General features: G+C 40.1%; 1 protein-coding gene and 1 long non-coding RNA gene across 7 annotated transcripts in view; one reads left to right on the plus strand and one right to left on the minus strand.

Annotated features, from left to right (window-relative positions):
- Nucleotides 1-17,950, plus strand: part of LOC142027418 (uncharacterized) — a 46,131-nt gene extending 28,181 nt beyond the window's left edge. The window contains exon 7 of the long non-coding RNA XR_012649127.1: nucleotides 16,378-17,950. This is a non-coding gene — a long non-coding RNA (uncharacterized LOC142027418). The remainder of the gene's footprint in view (nucleotides 1-16,377) is intronic.
- Nucleotides 704-23,693, minus strand: part of ANKRD55 (ankyrin repeat domain 55) — a 48,928-nt gene continuing 25,938 nt past the window's right edge. For 3 of the 6 annotated variants that reach the window (XM_075021579.1, XM_075021581.1, XM_075021578.1), the window contains 5 exons: nucleotides 19,835-20,019; nucleotides 17,953-18,120; nucleotides 15,803-16,467; nucleotides 10,145-10,246; nucleotides 704-2,924 (listed from right to left, as the gene is read on the minus strand). In XM_075021579.1, the coding sequence (XP_074877680.1) occupies nucleotides 2,656-2,924; nucleotides 10,145-10,246; nucleotides 15,803-16,467; nucleotides 17,953-18,120; nucleotides 19,835-20,019 (1,389 nt within the window). In that variant the 3' untranslated portion in view covers nucleotides 704-2,655. Of the gene's footprint in view, nucleotides 2,925-9,522; nucleotides 10,049-10,144; nucleotides 10,247-15,802; nucleotides 16,468-17,952; nucleotides 18,121-19,834; nucleotides 20,020-23,693 lie in introns of those variants that run through there. The other 3 variants (XM_075021577.1, XM_075021576.1, XM_075021580.1) reach the window with 3 other exon arrangements.

Genomic DNA, 23,693 nt, shown 5'->3' on the forward strand with positions numbered 1-23,693 from the left:
TCCTAAACAGTGTGTTAAACTAGAGATAATTAATCTCTGCCAGAGTGGTTACTTTGGGCTCTCACTCTGCAAAGACAAACCTCATTCTCCTCATGTCTACACTGACACAGTTAACATAGAAGTTATTTGCTGCTGGCCAGAGCCATATGAACTATTTTTCCTTCTCCTCTGTGCAGTCTGCACCAAAACCATCTGCTCTGTACCTTTTGGTAGTGGCTTAATGTCTGCACTGAAGCTTGAATATTTCTAGGAACTGACTTATGAACCACTTGCCTCTTGTGTGAGGCCACAGGGAGAGGTACAAAAGGGCTGGAGTCAGAACAGAGAATTTGGGGGTTGCAACTGGTGGAGTTCCAGGGCAGACAATCTTCGGGGCTCTGGAGAGCAGAGCAGCTCAGGCAGTGAGTCCACGGACCAAAAGCCAGTCTGGTACGTTGTAGGACGGACTCTGGACTTTTCAGTGAGGCTGGACGAGGTAGGACTGGTCAGGTGCAAAGACAGAACATGACAGAATTGATTTTTCCTTTAACAGAGTGTGCTTCTGTCATGCCATATTTCTTCTGTCTAGCCTCAGGGACTAGGTTGCCTGTCAGGCTGTCCTGGTTTCAGCTGGGATAGAGTTAATTGTCTTCCTAGTAGCTGGTGCAGTGCTATGTTTTGAGTTCAGTACGTGAAGAATGTTGGTAACACTGATGTTCTCAGTTGTTGCTAAGTAGTGTTTAGACTAAAGTCAAGGATTTTTCAGCTTCTCATGCCCAGCCAGCGAGAAAGCTGGAGGGGCACAAGAAGTTGGCACAGGACAGAGCCAGGGCACCTGAACCAAACTGGCCAACAGGGTATTCCATACCATGGGACGTCACATCTAGTGTATAAACTGGGGGGAGTGGGGGTGGGGGATCACTGCTTGGGGACTAGCTGGGTGTTGATTGACAGGTGGTGAGCAATTGCACTGCGCATCATTTGTACATTCCGATCCTTTTATTATTGCTGTTGTCATTTTATTAGTGTTATCAGTATCGTTATTAGTTTCTTCTTTTCTGTTCTGTTAAACCATTCTTATCTCAACCCATGAGTTTTACTTATTTTCCCAATTTTCTCCCCTGTCCCACTGGGTGGGGGGGAGTGAGTGAGCAGCTGTGTGGTGCTTAGTTGCTGGCTGAGGTTAAACCACAACACAGGCCCAAGCACATGAGCTTTTTACTTTCACAGATTTCAGCAAGAAGCTAGAGGTTTACATCGCTTGTTGAATTTGAGCTTTATACCCTGACATTTGGATTAGATGTTTAAAAATAAAATATCCTTTTATTTGTGTGCAAAAGTTCCCTCTTCGCTGTGTTGCATCAGAGCAGCTGTTGTTGTACTCTGCTTTTTTCTTTCTGGGACTGTCTGTCTGCGACAGCCACCAGCCGTCCTTCTATTTACAGTCATTACCACAAGGAAATTGGAAACTGCAGCTACTGGGACATGATTACCTTCTCTTTCACGTCAGGTTTGTCTTTTACTGTGACACAGCAAAAGAAATGTTTGTACTGCTAATAAAACATTTAGAGATAAACAGAAATGCCACGTCCTGGTTGAATGAACTGCTGATGTAGAGCTACTGTAAGACAGGTTTATTAGCAATGGTGTTACAGAAGGGGTGACAAAAGGGGACGATCCCCCCCTCCCCCTGCCAACAGTAATGGCTACAGCCCCTCTGTAATCAGAAGCAGAAAAGCCTCTAGAATAACCGCAGCAAGCTTTAGATAAGAATCCTGAAGCAAGCAGAGGCTGGTGTCTTTGTCGGCCTCTAGGAAAGGACAGTCTTGTGTTAGTCAAAGACTTATAGCACTTGCCAAGGCTCTTGACTGAACAGCACTCTAGTTAGATTTCCTTCTTCAGTTCAGTGATCAAAGTGATGAAATAATGCCTAATAACTCAGGACCATGCAGTCCTTGTTTTATGAAAATTATAATACACAATTGCATTTTTGTTACTGAGGAACACGAAGAATTAAATGAAAGACATAAATCTGTCAGTGCAATGAACAGTTTTGAACAGTGTGTGCTATAGCCCTGTCTGTCCCACAGAGATTAGTGTTTCATTGTATTTTTTTAGCTTGTTGAATTCACAAACCCCACAAGCTTACAATGTAGAAAATATGTGAAAAACAAAGAGCCAAACCCCCTCATTTGCTAAAACTGCCTTTTATTCTGAGCTTATTGTTTTAATCTTAAAAAGGTGTTTTTGATGGCACACAGCCTCAGAATCAGCACCTTTGCATTTACAAACTACAGAGAATCCCTGTCAATTTATGTTTCCCTTTTCCCGCCTTTTAAATCACACAGAAAATCTTACTCTTTGTTCCTGTTTTCTGGCTTAACAGCACATTGCTGCAACAAGACTGCACAGTATGAGGATTCCATTCACAAAATAGATTTACAGCACTGTGAAATACTGATTTAGTTACTTCATCATAAATGAAAACTGTAATGAAAATGCCTATATAAATGCACAGTGCAGCTTTTGTGATGTGCTACCCTTTCTTGTTTTTTGTTCATTTACCCTCCAGTTCACAAGAACATCGTTAGTGCAAAATTAATGAGATTTTACTGCACAGTTACCTTGTAACAAGCTCTTAGATATATTTCAACTGAGTGAGGCCAGTGTAATGAGTTAATTTTCAGTGTCTGGTTTGGTGAGAGATTTCTCAAGCTCTTCTGCAGGGTTAGATTTCTTCTGGCTTGGGATAGCAGGTAGGACACAGCTTGGTTTCAGAGGCTCTCCTGATAGACCAGGCAAGAGAGAATAGAGCAAATGACTCTGAGAATGTCCCCTTTTCTGGGATCTGGAGGTTGGGGCTGGTGGTAGAGTAACTGCACCAGTCCTTAGGGAATTTAAAGGCAGTGACTTAAACTTCTTAGCACCCTGAGATGGTAGCTGGACTGGAGGAAAAAGAGAAAGAGAGAGAGTGCACAGAAAGTGAAAAGCATGACTTTTTTACAAATGAATTTGCTGCTTTCTTTGAACTGTTGTTTGTTTGTCTTGTGTTGTGTGTACTCAAACCTGCATTTGAAAAATTTGATCAAAATATGAATAAAAATACCACTAAAGCCTGGCAGGGCTAATATTCAACTGAAGAAAACAACTCCAGTGTTAAGTGATTTACTTTGTGTTTGGTTATCAATAAGACTTGATAAGTTCAAAGGTTTACTTTTGATAAACAGAGAATCTGTAGTTTGCCTGAAGGAGACTTGGTCTGCTTGGAGAGATACTTTTTCATCAAAAAACACAGGCTGCCTGAAACAGAAATGTTCCATGGGAATACATTATTTTTAACAAAACCTTTATGGGAGGATGCTGTATTAACCAGGCTAAATACTGATCAAAATCTTAGGAAGGTGAAATGGAAGAATGTGGGACACTGTCTGGGTTGTTCTAGGCGCAGTCAGTCATGAAGATAGGTCCACACGTGCTCTGGAAGTCACAAGCCACAAAAGTATCCCACTAGGACCAACACTGAAATACAAGAGCCACAGCTGTTGTGTGTCTCGTGTGTCAGCAGTCTTGTAAGAAACTGTGGAGTTAGATCACCCTTAATCTCCACCTCACACTCAGCAGTGTAACATTGTTTGTGCTTTATAGTTAATGTAGTTTTATATCTTCTCTAAATCGAAATGCTCAAGCTCCTTCATTCACGCAACTCACTAACTAATTTGCTGATTTTTTAAAAGGAGAATTCAAAACCTTAATTGTAGACCTGTTTTTTTTCTGCCTTGGAATTTATTGTGAATTGCATTAGTTTCTTTTCATTTAAATCTTCATTTTATTCACAAGTTCTTTTTATACAAATAGTTCGTTTTTCTGTTTAATCATATGAAGTGTTCTCTATTGGAGATAAAACCATCTCTGTTTTGGCTAGAGAATCTTCCCTGCAATTTTTCACATTAATTTTTCCTTGGTTGCATTCTTATTCCATCTGTGATTTCCTTCCATCTGCATCTGTTGTGATGAATATATGAAAGGCTATTAACGTTTTCCTCTGAGATGTTCTAGTTTGAGTTTCATCTTACTAGTCATGGCAGCCTCCAGAAGGTTATTTGGATTCTCTGTCTATTTCTCTGGCTTCATCCTTTAAAACTAACCGTATTAACCATTCTTTGAGCCAACTGCTTCTCCGCAGATTGGTATCATGCTTATGTCCTGGTTCTTTACATGCAGGAAGAATCCTGCTGTAAAGCGCTCTGCTCAAAAGGTGACCATCTCAGCCTGTCATTATCATTCCATTTTCTGGTGAACTCCAATGAAAACCTGAGTGTTCATGTTTGCATTTTTCCTGGCAGCCCCTTTGGGTATTCCCTTTCCATAACCTCTGACAGAAATTTTCATGGTGCAGGTTCAGGGAAATTCTGCAGACATGAGGAAATGACAAGAGTATTGTCTCTTAACACAATGAAAATTTTATGTAGTTCCAGAGAAACATCTGAAGTTAATCTAGATTTGGACCATTTTAGCAGAGGATAAACTGATAAATGAACTATTTTTTATTAGGCATAATAGACCACATAATCAGCTGGTATGAACTGAGTAACTACCGCAGTCAATGCACCTGTGACAATCTGCAATTTAGAAGTCAATTCTGATCTTAAAAAAAATCCCCAAACCAAACTAAACATTCAGCACACTTGAGGAACTCATAGGTAGAATAGTGGATGGAGTTTCTTGAGGGCTGTAGAATAAAAAGACAGGAAAAGAGGACTTGAGGAGTTTCAAGTCAGTTAACCTAACCTAAAAAATCCTAAGTACCTAAAATCCTGCCCACAGTTGGTGTTTCTCAGAAGTGAACCTTTGAACCTATGAAGTCTGCCTTCTCACTGGTCATCAAGCAACATCAGAAAGAACATCTGGGACACTGGTGGAGTGGATGTAGAAGTGAGAAATTATGTAGTTTTAATAAGGAAGGATTATTAACTTTGTCAGAGATTTTCATAAAAAAATAAGATAGATCTATTACTGTAATGTGGACACACACCTGATGAAAAAAAGGCACGCAAGGTGTAATTTCCCAGAGAACAGGTTTACAATGCAAAATGACCTTGATATATTGGAGAAACAGTAAGAAATTCAGGTAGCAAAACTCAGCAAAAGCAAGTGCAAACTACTACACTTAGGGAAAACAAACAAAGAAATCCCAAACCACCAAAAGTCCAAAGGTAAGATGGGCAATAACTGACTAGGGGAGTAACAGTCCTGCAGGTAACTGGGGACACAGACTGTGCCCAAGTCAGAAATATATTGAAGAACAAGCAGAAACCCTGCAGCTTCTGTGCCTCAGCAAAGCAGAAGAACACCACTGTTGCCATTGAAGCCCTTCTGTGTCTGTAGATTTACATAGTATATAATTAATAAGTCAGAAATTTACCCTGTTGAAAACAAATGTTACCTCTCTAATGTCTGCAGTGGGCATGGAAAGAGCTTTGCATCTATGTATTTTTCTACTATATACATTTGCAAAAGAGGCTGAAGTTCTCCTTGCCATATTCCCCTGTACCATATGCCGTATACTCATTTCATCATTCTTTATTTATCAGGAGCAGTAATTCTCTAAAACTCCCCAGGTATCTATTTGGGGCAAAGCAGAATCTTTATAGAGAGGATTTAAAAAATGGGTAGTTGTTTTTTTTTTCTCATGCTAATTACAGTACAATTCAAGTTGTGATGACCTGAGCAGGCAGCGTTTACTAGAGCTGCACGGCCTTTGGCAAAGTAGTGTAATTCATAGGTAATATTCAAGGTTTGTTCATGTTCAGAAGTTTGGGAAATCACTTAGTTCTCCTTTCCATGAAAAAAAAATATACAATTAATACTTTTCTTTAGTTCATATTGAATTTGTGTAATCAGGCAGGGCTAAATACAATTAATGGCCCATTTGTTTTCTGGCACATGATAGAATGCCTTGAGGTCATTGAAATTTTGGTGTGTAAACCAAATGCATATTGAGAGGCTCAGTTGTTTCCCTCTTTAAAGCATAGGCATATGTTCATGCATTCAAGGTTTTACCTGTGTAAAGTATCTCCAGAACACTTCATGCACTAGATAAGCCCTTAATGATGGGTTTAAGTAGGGCAAAAGCAGTGCAGTTTAACTTCACCCCCATGACCAGGTAGCCATCACAAACCCATGCTCATTCAAAGAAGTAAAAAAACAGCATCCAAACATCAATGCTTTCCACCTAGTCCTACATACTGTACCCAGTTTAGGGTATTTGATATGGATTTCAGGACTGGTACATGGATGGCTTTGAAATAATACATATAATGACTGGTATTAGTATATGTATTGAAACACATGAGCCTGGACGCAGCACTGGGGTGTGTGAGAGACAGAACCCTTAAGGCTGGTTGCAAAACATCCAGAAGCTACATACAGCAAAAGCACCAGTAATTATTCACATTCCGAGGGCAAAGTCAGCTACCAAAGACCTAGTGATACAGTAAGCGCTACTAATTCAGGGAGCCTTTTCCACTCAGCAGTGACTCTCAAGTGGCTGCTATTAAAAACTGCAGAGGCAAGAATAAGGCTGTTCAGGGAGGCACTGCCCAAGGAGTATGTACTCCAGTGGAAAGGATGGCTCTTAGACTCTTCCTTTTGCAAGCAGTGGACGATGGTGGCCCTCTGCATAGAGGAGGGTGCTTTGTGGAATCTTTTGCTGTTAACTTGGGAAAGAAGAAACTTCAAATCATGGTGAGTAACAGCAACAACAACCACTGATGCCCAGAAAATATTGTTAAATGACCTGCAGAATAGATATTTTTTTTCCCCAACAAGTAATAACCTCACTATGGCTTCAGACCTTCTAAGCCACATGAAGAAGTGACAGCAGCAGTTCTCTAGAAGTCCCATATTTGTTTGGAAATTTCTTCTGGCATTGTGTGAGCAGTGTGTGATAGTTGTAAGCCTGTTTTCCAGGGGTCCTTGGGCGAGTCGCGTGATGAGACAGAAAGAGTATGCTGGGAGAGGAGCAGCAGCATGCAGAATAACAGGGATGCCAGGCTGTGCTGAGGCTACTCAAGAAGCCATGTGAGGGACCTCTTTGGCCCTGGGAATATCTGGAGGGTGGGAGTGTATAAACTATGGTATAAAGTCACTCAAGTACTCTTTTCCTAGGCTGCTGTTTCATTCCTATTATCCTCTTTCTAACTTGTATTTTTAAATGTTTTTGCTTAGAGATTAAAGCATCTCTTCCTTTTTTTCATTGCCCTTCCTTTTTTTGGGGAGATGTTTCTTCTTTCTGTTAATCTCCGAGTAGTTTCAGTTCGCTTTCTAATTTATGCTTATTTTATTGTTCTAGCTTTCTGGTTGCCTTTTTTTTTTTTTTTTCCACTGGCTTTGTTGCCTGTTTTTAACACACATTTTATGTAATGAAAATATTAGAGAAACACAAATGTTTATATTCAAACTTCATTGGTGGAGCCATTTGCCTGAATAAAGGCTGTGTCAAGAACAGTAATATTTTTAGGGCTGGATGGAGAATGAGTGAAATCTTGGCTCTGAAACAGTTGTTTGGAAAGCTCCAGGTCAAACGTGTCATTTTTGTTAACAAAGAAGAAACATAATCTGTTTTGCAAACAACTTTGCTTTTCTGTTATTGGCTTGAACTGATGTTCAAGCAGTAATGGCACCTGGATAAATGTGCTGTGTTAGTTAATTAAACCATGATTATTAACTGTGATAATTGTATCTTATTTGTAAAACACAGGTTTTGGCATAAGACTAGAATTAAAATTCTGGCTGTATGTAGGAATTACTGCAAGAACACCAGTGATTATGAAATAAATTTTTTTAGGATTTTGTTTACAATTATGTTTTCACTAGAAGACACAAAGAACATTAGTAGAAAGCTTAAAAATAGAAGACTTGGAGCTGGGTTTTTGAAAGCAGTTAGATTATTTTCTTCTGAGCAGACAGAGAATACCACCTAGTATTCCACATATCTCTACTTTTCTTCTTCCTCTCTTACTGTGCAGCAGCAGTGCAGGATTCTGTATTTCCCCTCCCCAATCTGATGTTCCCTATAAAGCTACCTCTGCTGTTTCGGTTTTAGTAATATTGTTATAGCTGCAGAATTGCTTCTGAAACTCAGATCATAAGAGGCAATGAATCTTAAATTTAGCTCTGAAATGTGAATGCTTTAGGACCTGGCTGATCTGCAGGGTGACAAATAGTAAACTGCAATCCTCATCCAAAATACACTGGGGGATATGCACTTAGTGGAGCACAAGAATGTGAGGCCAGGACACTGCTGGGAGCAGGGCTAGTGTTTGTATGTGAAGAACACCCCAGTTCCTGGCTGGATGCAGCCTGGGACACTCACTAAGTCTTGACACTGCTGGGGCTGTGGGAACTGCGTAAAGCTTTCTCTGCTTTTCAGGACCTTGCTTCTTACTGTCTTGGGAATGAGGACCTGGCTGAAACTGCAGAGGGAAAACAGGCTGCTGCTCTCTCAATCCCTTTATTTTAGCTCCTGTGTTATAGAAGCTACCGAAACCAGTTGCTGTTAGAATGAGAGAAATGAATGATTCCCATCCTCATGTAAAAGCTAGTCTATCCACTGTTATTAAGACAGAGAGAGACAGAACATCTTTCACCTATGTAACATTCAGAAAATGACAAAGATTTTGAAAACTTGATGATCTTGTTCTAATCCTCTTCCCTCAAATTTTTGCTAGCAAAAGGACACAAAAATCAGTGTAATGATATTTTTCATGCTGTCTGCAGAAGAGTCATTCCTTATCCTGGCCTTCATCTCACATACCCAACCTTTCTCTGCCATGCAGTCGTTAGGGTGTTGTCATCCATCTCTTTACATCCTCTAAGTCACCATATTACATCATGTCCTGCCTCCTGTGAAAAGCTACCAGGGTCATACAGGCATATGCAATCGAGAGTGAAACTGAGGGTGAAAAATCCTGTGTCTGTGAAAATTCTAGTCAGCTTTGCTCTGGAAAACAAATGCAGAACCAAACTCCCTGTACTGATGTATATTGCTTCTACTAGGCCAATGCTATGAAACTAATTGGAGAAAAGGGTTGTGATCCGCAGCACAAAGTCCAGCTGGAGGTGGGCTGGTCACTAGTGGAATACCCCAGGAGTTGATACTGGGGCTAATACTATTTAATGTCTTCATTAGTGACTTGGATGATGGGGCAGAGTGCACCTTCTGCAAGTTTGCAAGTGGTAGGAAACTGGGAGGAGTGGCTGATACAGCAGATGGGTGTGCTGCCATTCAGAGAGACCTTGACAGGCTGGAGAAATGGATGGACAAGACTCTTACAAAGGGAAATGTAAAGTCCTGCACCTGGGGAGGAGCCCTGCACCAATACATGCTGAGGATCAAACAGCTGAAAAGGAGCTTGTCAGAAAGGGACCTGGGGGCCCTGACAGACAACAAGCTGCACATGAGCCAGCAGTTTGCCCTTGTGGCAAAGATGGTCAACAGCATCCGGGGCTGCATTAGGAAACAAACTGCCAGCAGACTGTGGGAGGTGATCCTTCCCCTCTATTCAGCACAGGTGAGACACCTCTGGAGTGCTGTGTCCAGTTCTGGGGCCCTCAGTATGAGAGAGACATGCAACATACTGGAGCAAGTCCAACAAAGGGCAATGGAGATGATTAAGGGATTGGAGTGTCCAGCCTCAAAGGGGAGGCTGAAAGAGCTGGGACTGTTCAGCCTTGAGAAGAGAAGGCAGCTCAGGGGATCTTGTCAGTGTGTATAAATGCCTGACTGGGGGGAGTAATGAAGAAGGAGCCAGACTGTTCTCAGTGGTGTCCTATGAAGGGAAAAGAGTCAATGGCCACAAATAAATAAGAAGAAACTTTTTTACTCTGAGGGTGGTCGAACAGTGGAACAGGCTGCCCAGAGAAGTTGTGTAGTCCACATCCTTAGAGGTATTTAAAACCTAACTGGATGTGATCCTGAGCAAACTGCTACAGGTGATGTCTCCATGGACAGGGTGGTTGGACTAGACAGTCTCCAAAGATGCCTTCCAACCTCAGGCATTCTATGATGCTGTGAAAAAGGAATATGAAAATTCTCTCAAGCTCTCAGATACCAGTGATGGAGGCACACAGTATGATACTGTAACTGAGACTTGCCTGTACTTACTTTTGTGAGCATAGTGGTTGGGTATGGGAGCTAGGCTGTTCTGTATTGGAGTAAGATTTTTTATCTTGGGTTGGTCTACAGACATCTGTTGAAAATTTTTACCTGTGAAAGAAAAAGATAATCTGTTACCATATGAAAATAATTGTAAATAATACAGTTCTGGCTTCTAGAAGAAAAGAAAACTTACTTAGTAATTGTCAGAAATATGTAATAACAAGAAACCACCAACTGAAAAAAGCTGTTGCTTTATTCTCTTTACATTCATTAGAGTGACTGATTTAATACAACCTTCACATGTACCGTTATCACTTTCTCTCATATAATATCGTAATTGGTCTTAAGACAGGCACGGTTCAGGAGCTAGGTCTATGTAAGAATATTTGGACACTAAATTTGTAGAAATATTCAACTAGATGGATTTGATTTCAGAATCAAAGCTTTAGTTTGCACACTTTTCTAATAGGGTAGCAGCCTTTCTAAGTAGTAGAACACAAATAGAGTTCAACTGCTGGTTTGACAATGAGACTGGTGGAAGTCTATCAGCAGTAAAGATGAGTTTTGAGAGGGTTTTGCTGCAGATGAAAACATAGCAGAACTGATATAAACTGATACTGATTCTTATTAAACTATGTTTATAGCAATTTAATTTTTACCAAGAAGAATAGATAACTGGAAAATGAAAGGTTAATTGGCTAACTGTGGCATTCATTTCACTGGCTAAGATTAAAGTTGACTTTAGTACAGTACTATTAAAAAAGACAATATATTAGAAGATGTAATGCATTTCACTACATAAAAGACCCATGAAATATTATTAAAAAAGTAGAAACTAAAGAACCAAATTGACATTTTCCTGAGATCCTTTTCCTGAGTTGATCTTATTCTGTGATGTTTGACTCCCTCAAATTTTTCTTTTTTGTTATCATCAGATCTGAGATGAGCCTTGTAAGGAGTCTTGAGTTGTCTTGCCAAACAGCTGCTCATCCAGCATGGGACTGCAACACAGCTCACTGCAGAGCAAGCATATGCTCTGTCGACACGCAGAGACAAGGGGAGACATGGGCTGGATGTAGTAGGACAATAAGCAATAGGAAGCAATGGAACGATATAAATTGCCTTTGTGGCTTTTCTAGTTGGTACTTGAAAATACCTATGTATTACTGGGCCGTGCAAGATAAAGCTATAGGAAAATAGTTGTAGTACAGTTTTGTAGAGGTGGACTGAAGTAGTTGTCAAGACTGCTGTACTATGTTACTGATTAAATGGCTTCTGTGTGAATGGAGCTAAAGTGGTGTTTATCAGACAAACCCCCATGTTATAGTGCAGGCTTCAGCTCCATTCAGCTCCAATCTTCAGCAAGATTCTGGTCCAAAGACCATGGCAGTTGATAGACATTGGATCAATCTACTGGATCCCATGGGTAAAGCTGATGCATATTGGGCTAAAGCATGAAGAGTCTCTTATGGATGAGCTGTATCTAAGAAGAACAGACTTTGGTTTCCTTTTCCAATGTTTTACTCTTTAGTCTTTAACACTTCTCCAGGGTGATCAAAAAGTGGGTGTAAAAGTCGGTAAATTTCTTCTGTAGACATTGCATCCAGTGTGCACAAAGAAATAAATATATCAATTCCAAAATAGCAGAGCATCAAGCCTGCTGCTCCCATCAGTGCAATTGGAGTTATATTGGTTTCAGTGATGCTTTTGCTGAGAACTAATGACTTATTATGTATATACCATTACAGCTTTGATGATGGGAGGTTGTTTTTTTCTATCAAGAGATATGTTTATTTCATAAATGGGGGTATCTGGCAGCAAAACAACAGTACAAAGCATAATCATGTTTGCAAGGCTGATGTGAATGCTTGGAAAAGAATCCATGTCTAAAAGTTCTGGCATCAAGTGGAAGTACTCTTCTGCTCTTCCTTTCCATCTATTCCACATTACACCAGAGAAAAAAATTTTTCTTTCTTTAAGACATCATCTTTGTCACCCCCAAGAGCGTATTTATGATGGCATTTATTTTTGAATGGAAATGAGGCAATTTCATTATTATAAAATGCAGGACTGTTCTGCATTTCATTTTGTTTACTGACATTTTTACAGGTTGTTCTTTGATTTTCCTTTGCATTTAGGGAGGTCAACCACATTGTGGTGTGTTTTGTGGAAAAGTTGTAAATGTTATGATGAATGTCTCACTGTAAATCAGTCCTTCAGTTTGAGAAAGAAACAGCTGCACTGATCAGCTTTGCTCTACTCTTTCCTGGCCAAGAAGTGATTCCTGTTGGACTATACCATACTGCTTATGCCAACATAAGCTTAATAACAGCCTATTTTTTACATTACCTGTTCAAGCAAATAGAAGTACTGGGCTGCTGTAATACAATGTGTAATAAAGTATCGCCTCACACCTGGAAGGTTAGTAATCTAAGAGATGAGTGGGTGATAGAAGGAGGCTCCAGCTGGTTAGGGAGTGCTAAGGGCTGCCTTACATTTGAGACAGGCTTCCTTTTACTCATATCACTTGGAATTTCTCTACTTACACCATTTTCCCTGTGGAAAGTAGATGTCAGTACATTTTGCAAAAAGAGATGATTGCAAAGCTCATAAATACAAAATGCTTCAGATTGTCGATGCCAGCTCAGCACTGTGGCTGGCAAGCACTCTTGCAATATTGACAGTAGGTTTTGGTATAGTCTATCTTTGTTCTCCCCAGCGGAGGGCAAGACAAAGTAGTTATTCTGAGAGAAACCAGTGGCATGATAGTAAGATAAGTCTCATTGCTACCCACAGCAAACTCTCCCCTTTGTATAACTTCCAAGGCTCAGTTAGTAAATTGACTCATCTTTCATTTCCAGGAGCACAGAAAACAGAACAAAAAACCCTCCAAAAATCCCCATCTATGTGCCAGCTGCCTTAGCCGCAGTGAATGAAAAAATTAGCTCTGACTTTAACAAAAGGCATGCTCATGCAAGACAATCAACACTGTGTGTCAGCTGAGAAAATAATTTTCAAATTGAGTTCCCCTAGGTTATTGATACACATAATCCTGCCCTGGATATTCAGTGATTAGGAAATTACATGTAGCCCCCGCAGTCATGACTTGAGAAATGGAGTATTAACACTTCAGTGTCCTTCAAAGAGCAGATGCTGTTTTTTCCCACAGCTAGGCCTTGTGCAGAAAAAAACCAATGAGGAAATATCTTTCGTCAGAGAGAGCTGCCTGCACAGTGCTGCTGGCTGGGCTGGAGCCAGGCTTACTTCGCTTCTGATCCCTGTAAGTCCTGCAGGCACAGTGCACTGGAGACCTGGAAGACCTGGAGCTCATACAGTAAATGCAGTTCTAATTCACAGCAAGTCAGGTGGCTTTAACTACAGGGGCAGACAGATTTAAACCACACACATAGGCATGAAGAGGGATAAGCAGATCTTTTTATCATGAAGAAGTGTTAGACGGTATCTGGGTTGTGCAACGTATTCCTGTCAGACACTCTCTGCCTCCTTACAAGCTTTTAATTCACATGCTTCAATGGAAGTCCTTTTTGCCAGCTACAGGAATCTTTTTATTGTTGGAAAGGGAAAGTTTTGTTAAAGGGAGCTGGTACACAGAGAACTGGGCTTGAAGCAGACTCAGGCTATTTTTTCTCTGAGGGAGGTAATAAACTGTCAGAGATAAAATGACTTACTCTTCCTTTGGACATGCAAAGACAGCTCCCATTGTAACAATTAGAAGATTTCCCATAATTGATATGATTTTGTCCTCATTCATGCATGCAGACTGCTGGTGCTATACTGAGTCCCTGTGGAGATCATGGAGCCCTGAGTGGATGCACAGGGTCTGTCCTGATTCAGCTGGTTGCAGCTTTTTGTCGTAGGATGTTCATAGAAAACCACCTGTCCTTATGTGCAAAGCAAACAAGGATTTAGCCATACAGTATTCTACAGTCTTAAGAAAAATCTATAATCCCATTTTAAATAACATGGTAGTTACTTCCACATCAAATGTATTCATAGTCTAGCTAATTCCACCAAGGAATATTTCCCCATAGTTGTCCTTAGGCTTGGTTTATGCAGTTTGGGTTCATTCCTCCTACTACTGTCAACATGAATGAACTCAGATATCTCAGCCTCACTGTTTCCTATTATATTTAGGTTGTAAGGAAGCCCTGCAGGTTTTCTTGTCTTCCACATGTGAGCTGAACCTTGCAGACTTCAGTATGGAAAGAGTCATGCTGGAGCAATCCTTGCTAGCCTTGTGGAGTTTGGGGTTTGTATGGTTGAGTGAATAGCTGAAGGGTGCACAGTAAAAAAGCAGTGACACCTATAGACCAGGTCTATCAGGCTTTCAGGAATGTGGCCTGATGTTCAAGAAGTGGAACTTTTTGAATAGCTCCATTTTGCCCTGAAAAACTATTTCCAGCCTTTATTTGCACAACTTAGAATGACCTGTCATTCTGAATTTGCCGTCTTCACTCTCATTATTAGAGATGTGAACAAAGATTTGCTATTTTATAGATCCCTTCGCTTAGGAGTCAGTACAGTTTGCACTATTATGCAGGCTTAGATAGTTACCTGACCTAACTGAGGGTTCTTCTCAGACAGGGTTTCTGTTCACTCCTCTTTCCATGGAGGATAACGGCTCATGTCTGTTGGGGTGGAGGTAGATTAACTTGTTGTGTAATGTTTACTCCTCGTAAAGCTGTACTGGTAAGTTTGGGGATTGCTTTTGCTTGCTTCATTTTCAGTTGGATATTACAGTGGTTGGAAGGCATGCTAGATGTGTTTTATTTTGGCATGGAGCTAATCCCAAAGGAGATGAAGTTGGAGACACTGATATGTTGAAGTAAACTCCAGTATGCAGGCCAGCCAGCCAGATTCATTTAAACATGGATGTGAGTCAAACAAAGTACTCGATCCCAAATCCTGCCAAACCCTCATTTTGAGTTTACTTCAGAATTCTGATGCTCTGCTTCATTACTGTTGCATTAGAGTTTCCAAACCACAACATAAAAGCATTTACTCTGTCTCTATAAATTTAGCAACCTGAATTCAGCTTTGGAGAAACCATAAGAACAGCACATTTAGACCAAAGAGCTGGCATTCAGGGTGGGAGGAGACGGAAGGGCTGGCACTACAGCCTAGATTTGGAATTTGTCTGTAAGGGGAAAGTGGCATAGTGCAGAAGCTGTCCAGCATGGCACATGTGGACTTGCCTGGTTGGATCCAGAAGCAGCTCTCAGCACAGTTAGAGATTTGAGTGCAGTACTGTTCCCTTGCACATCTAGTTATAGGACAAAATGTGGACACAAGGCAGCAGGCGTGGCAGTGGGTGTTAACGTGCAATTCACAAAGCACATAGATAATCTGGAGGCACTTACCTTGCTCAGGTACCTTACATGCTTCCTGACTACCTGCATTTTTGCTTGCTTATCAGACCTACTTAAATCTCTTATTTCCCACACCTAAGCACCTTGCTTCCGCTGTCAGCTGATGTCCTATCCATATGCTATCTGCGATTGCTACTATATACAAAGAGAAGAAGCTGAAAAAGATATTAAAGAAATAGAACTGTCATGGGTCAGACTTACCTATTTTTTCAGCCTCAGCTTGCCACATCAGTAGAGATTATAGGATTTGGGAGATAGAGAATAAATAAATTACCTGATGGAGAACTGGGAAGTGAGGGAAGGCGGGGAGGGCACAAAAGCACATGGTGAGATCTATCAGAGTTTAAGCCATTTATCAGTTTGTCTGAAGGAGTCCGATTACAGACTTTGTAGGAGAGTAGTTGGTTAGAGTCTGTGTTCCAGGGATCATCCAGCAAAGCCTGGCAGCTGCTTCTGTGGTCCAGCAAGTTGTGTTCACTCCTACTCTTTTGAGACTTGTGTGCAAAATGGTGGGTGCTGGTGCTGGAGGAGAAGCTTGAAGTTGTGCTCTGGGAAGCAGTTAGGAAGGAATTGCCTGCAGTGATTGGAGGGAGGCTCTGGGTTCTGACAGGCAGAAGTCCCTGACACTCTGGTTGCTTCTTTTCTGGTATAAGGTACTTTGTGTCTGTGCTCCTTCTTTTAAAGTCAGTGGTGGTCACACACTCATCTGGAATGTCTCTGCAATTTGTGTCCATAATGCAGTCAAAAGTGGTGATGATGTCATCTACTTCTGAGGTCTCTTCTGTAGGATATTGGTCTCTGCTTCTCTCCTTCTGACTAGTTTTCTGATCATCTTTCTTCTTTTTGCAGGAGAAGATGTGGTTCAGCATACTGAATCGTCCTTCTTTCTTTAGGAATCTGTTGTTCTGGGAGGAAAACTGATGAACTGGCTCAGATCTACTGGAAGTACAAATGAAAATGTGATGTCATTATTGCCAAATTATGAAAAAAAATACTGCCTGTGAAATATGTATGTGAAATACTGCCCAGAAAATGGGGTATATACTGTTCAGATACATTTGCAGGGGTGGTTCAAGGAGGCAAAAAATTAGGACTCCAAATTTGTAATTAACAAAGACTGAAAATGATACTGTGTTACTTCACTCTTTGTTATGGAGTTCATTGCCTTATACTCATCTTAATGTAGGCTCAGTGCAGCTATCAGGAAAAACCCCAAACTGTTCTGGCTTCAGCATCTACCAGCTGCAAAATCATTATTCTTAATGGTGAGGCAAGATCCAATAACAACAACAACAACAACATCATCATCCTGGGATCTTTCAAACCAAGTGGTCTTTGTATTATGTCATATTTGGAAAATGGTATTTCCAACAGCACAGTCATTGCTGACATTGTAATGAAGGCACTAGTTCACCATTCCTACCCTCCCTTTGCCTTTGCCTTTGCCTTTGCCTTTCACTTTTCCTTTCCCCTTCCCTTTCCCCCTTCCCCTTCCCTTGCTTTCCCTTGCCTTGCCTTGCCTGTACTAAAGAGGCCCAGCACACTTTCAGAAGATCTATCAAGATAATTACCTACAGTGGTGTTGCTGTAGTGGTTTTTAGATGAGATTTTGGCTAATCAACATTTCAGACCTACTCTGACAGGCAGAGCACAGGAGGAGGAAGAGGAGGAGGAGGAGAGGTAATGTTACCCATGTCTCACAATTTGTAACACAGGAAATAATACTAACTGCTGACTGGAAAGGAGGGGAAAGCACAAAGAAATGTGATGATAAATGTCTTTGTAAGTGCATGCTCATTTACCACAGTTGAAGAACTGAAATTAAATGACAGCTGCTGAAACATGAGAAATACAAAGAGAGAGGAAGATCATAAGCAATGGTAAAAGGATTATACTTTTTAACATAAAAAACCTCAGAATAAGAAGAGACAATCCAGGCAGAGAACAAACGAAGGCTAGGGAAACACTCCCAAACCCTTAACCTGAGGATTGAAACTTGAAATTTATTTTATTATCTGTCTGGCAAAGACGCCTTTGTGTTCAGTCTACCCCTCTGTCGGATTACATGAACACACAGCTAGTGCATAGAGATTTCAAAAAAGTGGAAGGCATATATCTGTGGGCTGAAATTACTCCATAAAATAAACTTTCTGCATGAAGGTGACTGAGCAAGAGCTATACTTACATCATCTTGGTTCAGAACCCTCTGCTGATCGACAGACTAGCACTGTAACCGCAGTGATGAGTCTCCAGTAGATGACTAATTCTAACACTGCTATTTTGGTGGAAAACTTGAACTGAGTATTGCATATGAATTGAGGAGACATCACCCAGGGCTCAAAGCCTTCAGTAGCATACAAAAAGCAATACATGTTTTTTCTAGTCAGTGGCAACATGTGAGCAAGAAGTGAACTTCTGCTTTACCTGCTCTCCTGAGACAGCAGCTTGATGCATGCTGTATGCCCACAGTACATTGCATATGTCAGAGGAGTGTTTTCATTGATGTCTCGAGGGCTGCTGTCTATCCCCAGTTCTAGCAGTGTCTGCACACAGTCAGCTTTCCCCGCTGCTGCAGCCCAGTGCAAAGGCGTCCTACAGAAAAGGGGGAGTATCATTAAAATAGATGAATAAATTTACTATCAAAACTATTAATGACATAATGAGGTGTGCTCCTATGCTACTCATCCAGATTCATGACATCAGTTTTAAGGAATCCTCCAGCAACTTATCCCACATTGATGTAGCTGCCAGTGGCAGTGATAAGGCCATAGACTGGCATCTATGTGCATCTATTTAGCTGTAGAGAAAGTAGATACAGGGCTGCAGAATGCCTATACATGCTATATAATAGCATCTCTTCTGCTGCTGGAGTTGCAGATGGGGAGGAGTGCCTGAAGTTTGCAGAGCAGAATTTGAAAAAAATATTTCTAGTGTCCACTGCATAGGGACAAGCTCTTCTCATCTTTACACCAAACACAATTAGCAATGGTTGGCTCAGGGCTCTCCATGAAGGTAGTAGGAGAAGAAGCGTCCCCCAGATGAATGAGAAGGACTGGATGCATCTACCAGACTGTCATCACCCCTTTGCCAGTTTCTCCATTCTTTGATGGGCACAGACTGGAGCAGATATAATTGTCTTGAATCTGTGTAGGAGAATCAGATTTTCTGCTTGGCACAAGATTTGCATCTTGTCTTTGGAAACTTTTGTCCAGTTTCCAAATGGTAAGATTTTGTTCTTGTGAAAAATCTGAAAGTGCAGGAAACACCATAAGAAAACTGTGCAAGAATAAAGAACAAAATTGACTTTTCTCTGCCTGTTTCTTTGCAATCCCAGTGGTTTCGAACAGGTGCAGTCAGAAACACAATAGAATGGAAATCTACTGTGTGTTTATAGTGAACAGCTTATCTTTTCCCCCCTTCAAGTATAATACCTTCTATGGAAATATCTGAGAATGTGTAATAGGAGGTTGTGTCTTACTGAGCTCTTAAGTGTAGTTAAACTCCTCCCTTCACTCTTCTTTCCATAGAAACACAGCTTTCTCAACTACATTTTACTGCTGTTTAGAAACTTCTCCAGAACCCTGTTGGTTTTATTTCAGTTCCATTTTATTGCACTTTTCCATGAAGAATGCTATTATTTTAAGTATGTGAAGGCCCACGCCAAGAAAATCTTGGCTTTTGCTCAACTGAGCTGGATAATCAATGCGAGCAGCTGGTTGGTTCCGTTTGAATTAATTTATGAGCAAAGTTCCAAGGGAGGTAGGTGTGGGGTGAAAAAGAGGAAAGAAGATGACTCTTCTGCACTTAAGATATAGGGATTTCATCCTGGAAGGAATGAAATGCCTTGTCAGAATGGAAGATGAAGGTCCCCTGGTCTTATAGGAATACTGTGTTAGCATCTTAAATGCAACAAGGGAACATTGCCATTTCTTACATGGAAATAGCAGCAGGATCCCAGCTTCAGGTTGTAGGATCTTGTTCTATCGTTTTGAAAAGAATGTTCAATTTTGATTGAAAGAAGTTAAGTCAGGTGGTGACAAAGTCCTTTCACACATAATCTTATCATTTCCTACCAGAAACACAAAAGTTAAATAACATTCCTACTAGTCAGTTATTATACTAGATATGATACACGTGAGCTGGACTGCTTTGCAGTGTTTCTGAGCAAGCATGGTTCTCTGTAAGTGCAGTTCATTAACTAGGCCATGGCCTGTGAAACAGGAAACATGATTATAGAGTAAACAGAGCTAGTCTCAGGTTAATAGAAAGGAAGCAGCAATTTCAGTTTCAGAGTTTCCATGGTTACCTGTCATCCACATCAAGGGCCTGCAGGTTGCACTCTGGGACTTTAGCCAGCTCACTGATAATATCACTGTAGCCTGCAGCAGCAGCAATGTGCATACATGTTTTGCCATTCTCATCATCATAGTTTATTATTGATGGTCCCTGGTAGTGGTCCAGAATGATGGAACACAGAATCCTGTTGCCACTCTGGGAGGAAGTTCAGATAAGAAAAACATTTTACAATGGAGCTCACACCAAACTGCATTTTCTCTGCTAGAGAAGGCTAAATACAATAATGGTATTTTGTTTTGTGTGTACCAGACTCCCAGGTATGAAAGCCAAAAGCTTCCAATCTCCTGCTGGGAATTGGGTTTGCTTTATGCATTTCCTAGAACACTTTGAACACTGGAAAAATAATAAATAATGTACCATTACAAATATCTCCAAAAGTTACAGAGTGTAAATTACTCAACAGTCTTCTCAGAAATAACTTGGGGTTTTTGCTGTTTTGCTAAGCTAGAGTCCAGAAAGATATGAGCCTATATTTTCTCATAGAAATTTAGGGTTGGAAAGGACCTCAAAACACCAACCCATATCTGTAAGCCTGTCCAAGTACACCTAGAAAAGCCATATCAAATATTTGCTCAATTGGTTCTGGATGAATTTCTTAGCTAGTTTGCTCTAGTGGTTCAGGATCTTAATAGAAGGTTGACATTGTTCTCTAACCTGCAAACAAAACTGAACATTTTATATCCAAACTTGGTGGAAATAGAGAAAAAGAATTCATGATTTCTTAATAACAACATAGAAACACAAGGCTGGGAAGGTCTTTCTAGATCATCAAATTGAATCCTTGCAATCACTTGCAGCTATGTTACATCATCCCTTTCATAAACTTACTCTGTCCATTAAAAGCAATTAGTTTTTTTGTCCCCATTACTCCCAAAGGAATGCAGTTCAAGAACTTGTTTGCTTTAATGATTAGTATCTCTAATTTCTATTCATACTTATGGCTGATTTATGTCCCTTTGTTTCTGTGCCAGCATTATTATTTAGATTAAATATTTCTTTCTTCTAACTAGTATTTGTTCTTCAGATGTATTTATAGGCAAACATCATATCCCTTCTGAGCTGTTCTCTTGCTGCTCTAATCAATCAAGGTCTTTTAAGTTTTCCTTGTAAAATAGGCTTTCTATTTCTCTCATCAACATACTAACCCTTCTCCTTTTGTGTTTTAGTTGTGTATCCTTGGAGAGGGGTTATTAAAATTGTACCTAGTCATACACAGACATTTTTGCCAGGTCTTTGTACAGTGACACTAGCTCTTTCCTATTTGTGTTAGAAATACTGCTTTTGGTTTGTCACAGAACAGCATCTGCCTTATTCACAGCTGTGTCTCATTAGAAGCTCCTAGTTATTTTGGAATAACCCTTTTGCCCCAGTACTTATCTTCTATAGCCGTTTCCAAACATAGAGTTTCCAGTTTCTGGGAGGACCTTCTGTTGTTAGCACCCAAGTGCATGACTTAAATGTTTTATCCTATTCAATTTTGTCCCATTTGTATTACTCTAGACTTGAAGGTGATCCAGCTTCCCCTGTATGATACACCCATTCTTTTCTGTTAATGTCTTCCAGTTTTTGTTATTGCCAGATTTCGTCAGAAAGCCCCTGTGTTTTGTGCCAAGTTATGAAAATACTAAGCAAGATTGATTTCAACCCTTATCCTTGAAAGTAATTTCCTTACAGCCTCTATTCAACATTTAATTACTACTCTTCACTTCTTGAATTTGAGATACAACTTCTTTTGCTTCTCCTTACTTTTGCCTATTATTTTGTAAGATGTCTACTTATTCTAAATATATCTTTTAAAGATGGATGGTCATCTGTTATATCTCAAGCCTCTTCTACACACTTTTTTTCTCTGCTCTTGGGATACAGATTCCTGCTACATTTTGCACCATTGACAGGATACATTGCAGGTCCCTGGAACCTGCTGGTCCCAGAGCTTCTCAGTCCAGCTGAGAATTCCCTTAATTTACCAAATGTGTCCCTCTGAAATCAGGAATTTTTTTTGTATGTACTTTGTTTACTAACCTGTTTAATTTAGAGTCTACTCGTGATCATGCCATCCAAGCTTATTTTCTATGACCCGGCATTTTATAATGTCCTCATTAACCTTGTTAAAATTGTTATTAATTTATAGTTGTCTGAATAGCTAATGGAAAAAAGAGTGTTATCTTCATATTCAGCAATACCGAGGTCCTGTGAATAATGGTTGGTTTTATTCTCCAGACCCTATGCCAAACATCAATGTCCTCCATACTGGCATAATGCTCTGCTATATTTTTTGGTCACTAGCATCAGAGAAATTTAGTCACATTCAGGTCTCGCTGAATCTGGAAGTCTATTATATACTTCTAGTACTACCACAATGAACACCTATCTATTACCATCATTCTCCAAGTCAGTTTTGATACAAAAAATTATTAATGTACAGTATCGTACTATTTCTGTATTTGTGTTCTAGTGATGCTACTATTCCTGTAATTTTATACTGTCTTACTGTCCCATTTTCACATCATGCACCTACAGTTTCAGTCCCTCAATGTTCTTTCACAATTCTTAGCATTTGCATAAGATATTTCCCACTGTTCTTACTGGCATTTTATGCATTTGCAGACTGTCCTGTCTCCCACCCATCTTCCATTTTCTAGACTAAACAAACCATTTCAACTTCTCTTCGTGGGTCAAGTTTTTCAACCCACTTACCATACTTAGTGCTTGCTTTTGGCCTCTTTCCAGTGTGTCTACGGCTTCCTTCAACTGTGGCACCCCAGACAACATAATTATCCAGCTGGGGCTTCTCTCCTGACATTGAAAATGACATTGCTACTTCCTGTAGCCCACATGTATCACACTTCTGTTAATATGTCCCAGAATGATGTTTGTTTTGTATCAACACCATAATTTAAACTCCTACTCGCATTGCAATCCACTAGTCTACTAGTGTACTACTCTTCATTTTGTGCAAACTGCTTTAATTTTTCACAGTTCTGTATACAGTGCTATTTTATTAATCTCAGTTCATTCCTACAATTTATCAAAATAGTTTTGAATTTCATCTTGACCCATGAAGTGCTTGGTGTTCCGCTCTCTAATTTGGTTCTAGCTGTGGGTTATATATCTGTGTTCTGTATTTTGTCACCTCATTATGGAACAAATAAAAACATTCTTATGATAAATCACTGGTTGGACTGTCTGTGAGATGTCCACCTCCAAAGATTATTTGAACTGTCCTGAATGTGGCTGATAGAGAATATATGATGTGTGATATAAGTCCCTGGGTTGATTTTGATTTCATTACTCCTTATTCTTCCCCACTGGGACATCCTATCTTTGGACTGAATTCTGGGTCCATTATAGCAGGTTGTGCTTATACAAATTGTTCTGTTGACATCATTCAGTGTGATTAAAATTGCATGTACTGCTCAAACCAGAAAGGGACAAAGAACTGGACTTTTTATGATTGCTCTTTTCACCACCTGCTTAACAAGCTTTCTGTGCCATGTAATGAACTTTATTTTATTGGCACTTTTCCAGTATTTCTCTGTTTTACTACATGGTATTAAACTGATTAATTGACATTCAAACACACTATATTCAGTAGCTTCTTATCTGAGGAAGCAATAACTGCTTTGAAGATGGCTATGAAATTTCTGTCCTAACATTTCAATCAACTTATTAATTACATTTTCTAAATAATCAAAGGATATTCCCTAATATTTTGAACCTTCTGCTGAAAGATATCTCTGGCCAACTGCTCTGTGGCTTTCCAGCTCTCTCTTCTTAGGAATGCCTTCTTATCTTTACATTCATCTTGG

Source organism: Buteo buteo, chromosome Z (assembly GCF_964188355.1).
Source record: "Buteo buteo chromosome Z, bButBut1.hap1.1, whole genome shotgun sequence".
NCBI lineage: Eukaryota > Metazoa > Chordata > Aves > Accipitriformes > Accipitridae > Buteo > Buteo buteo.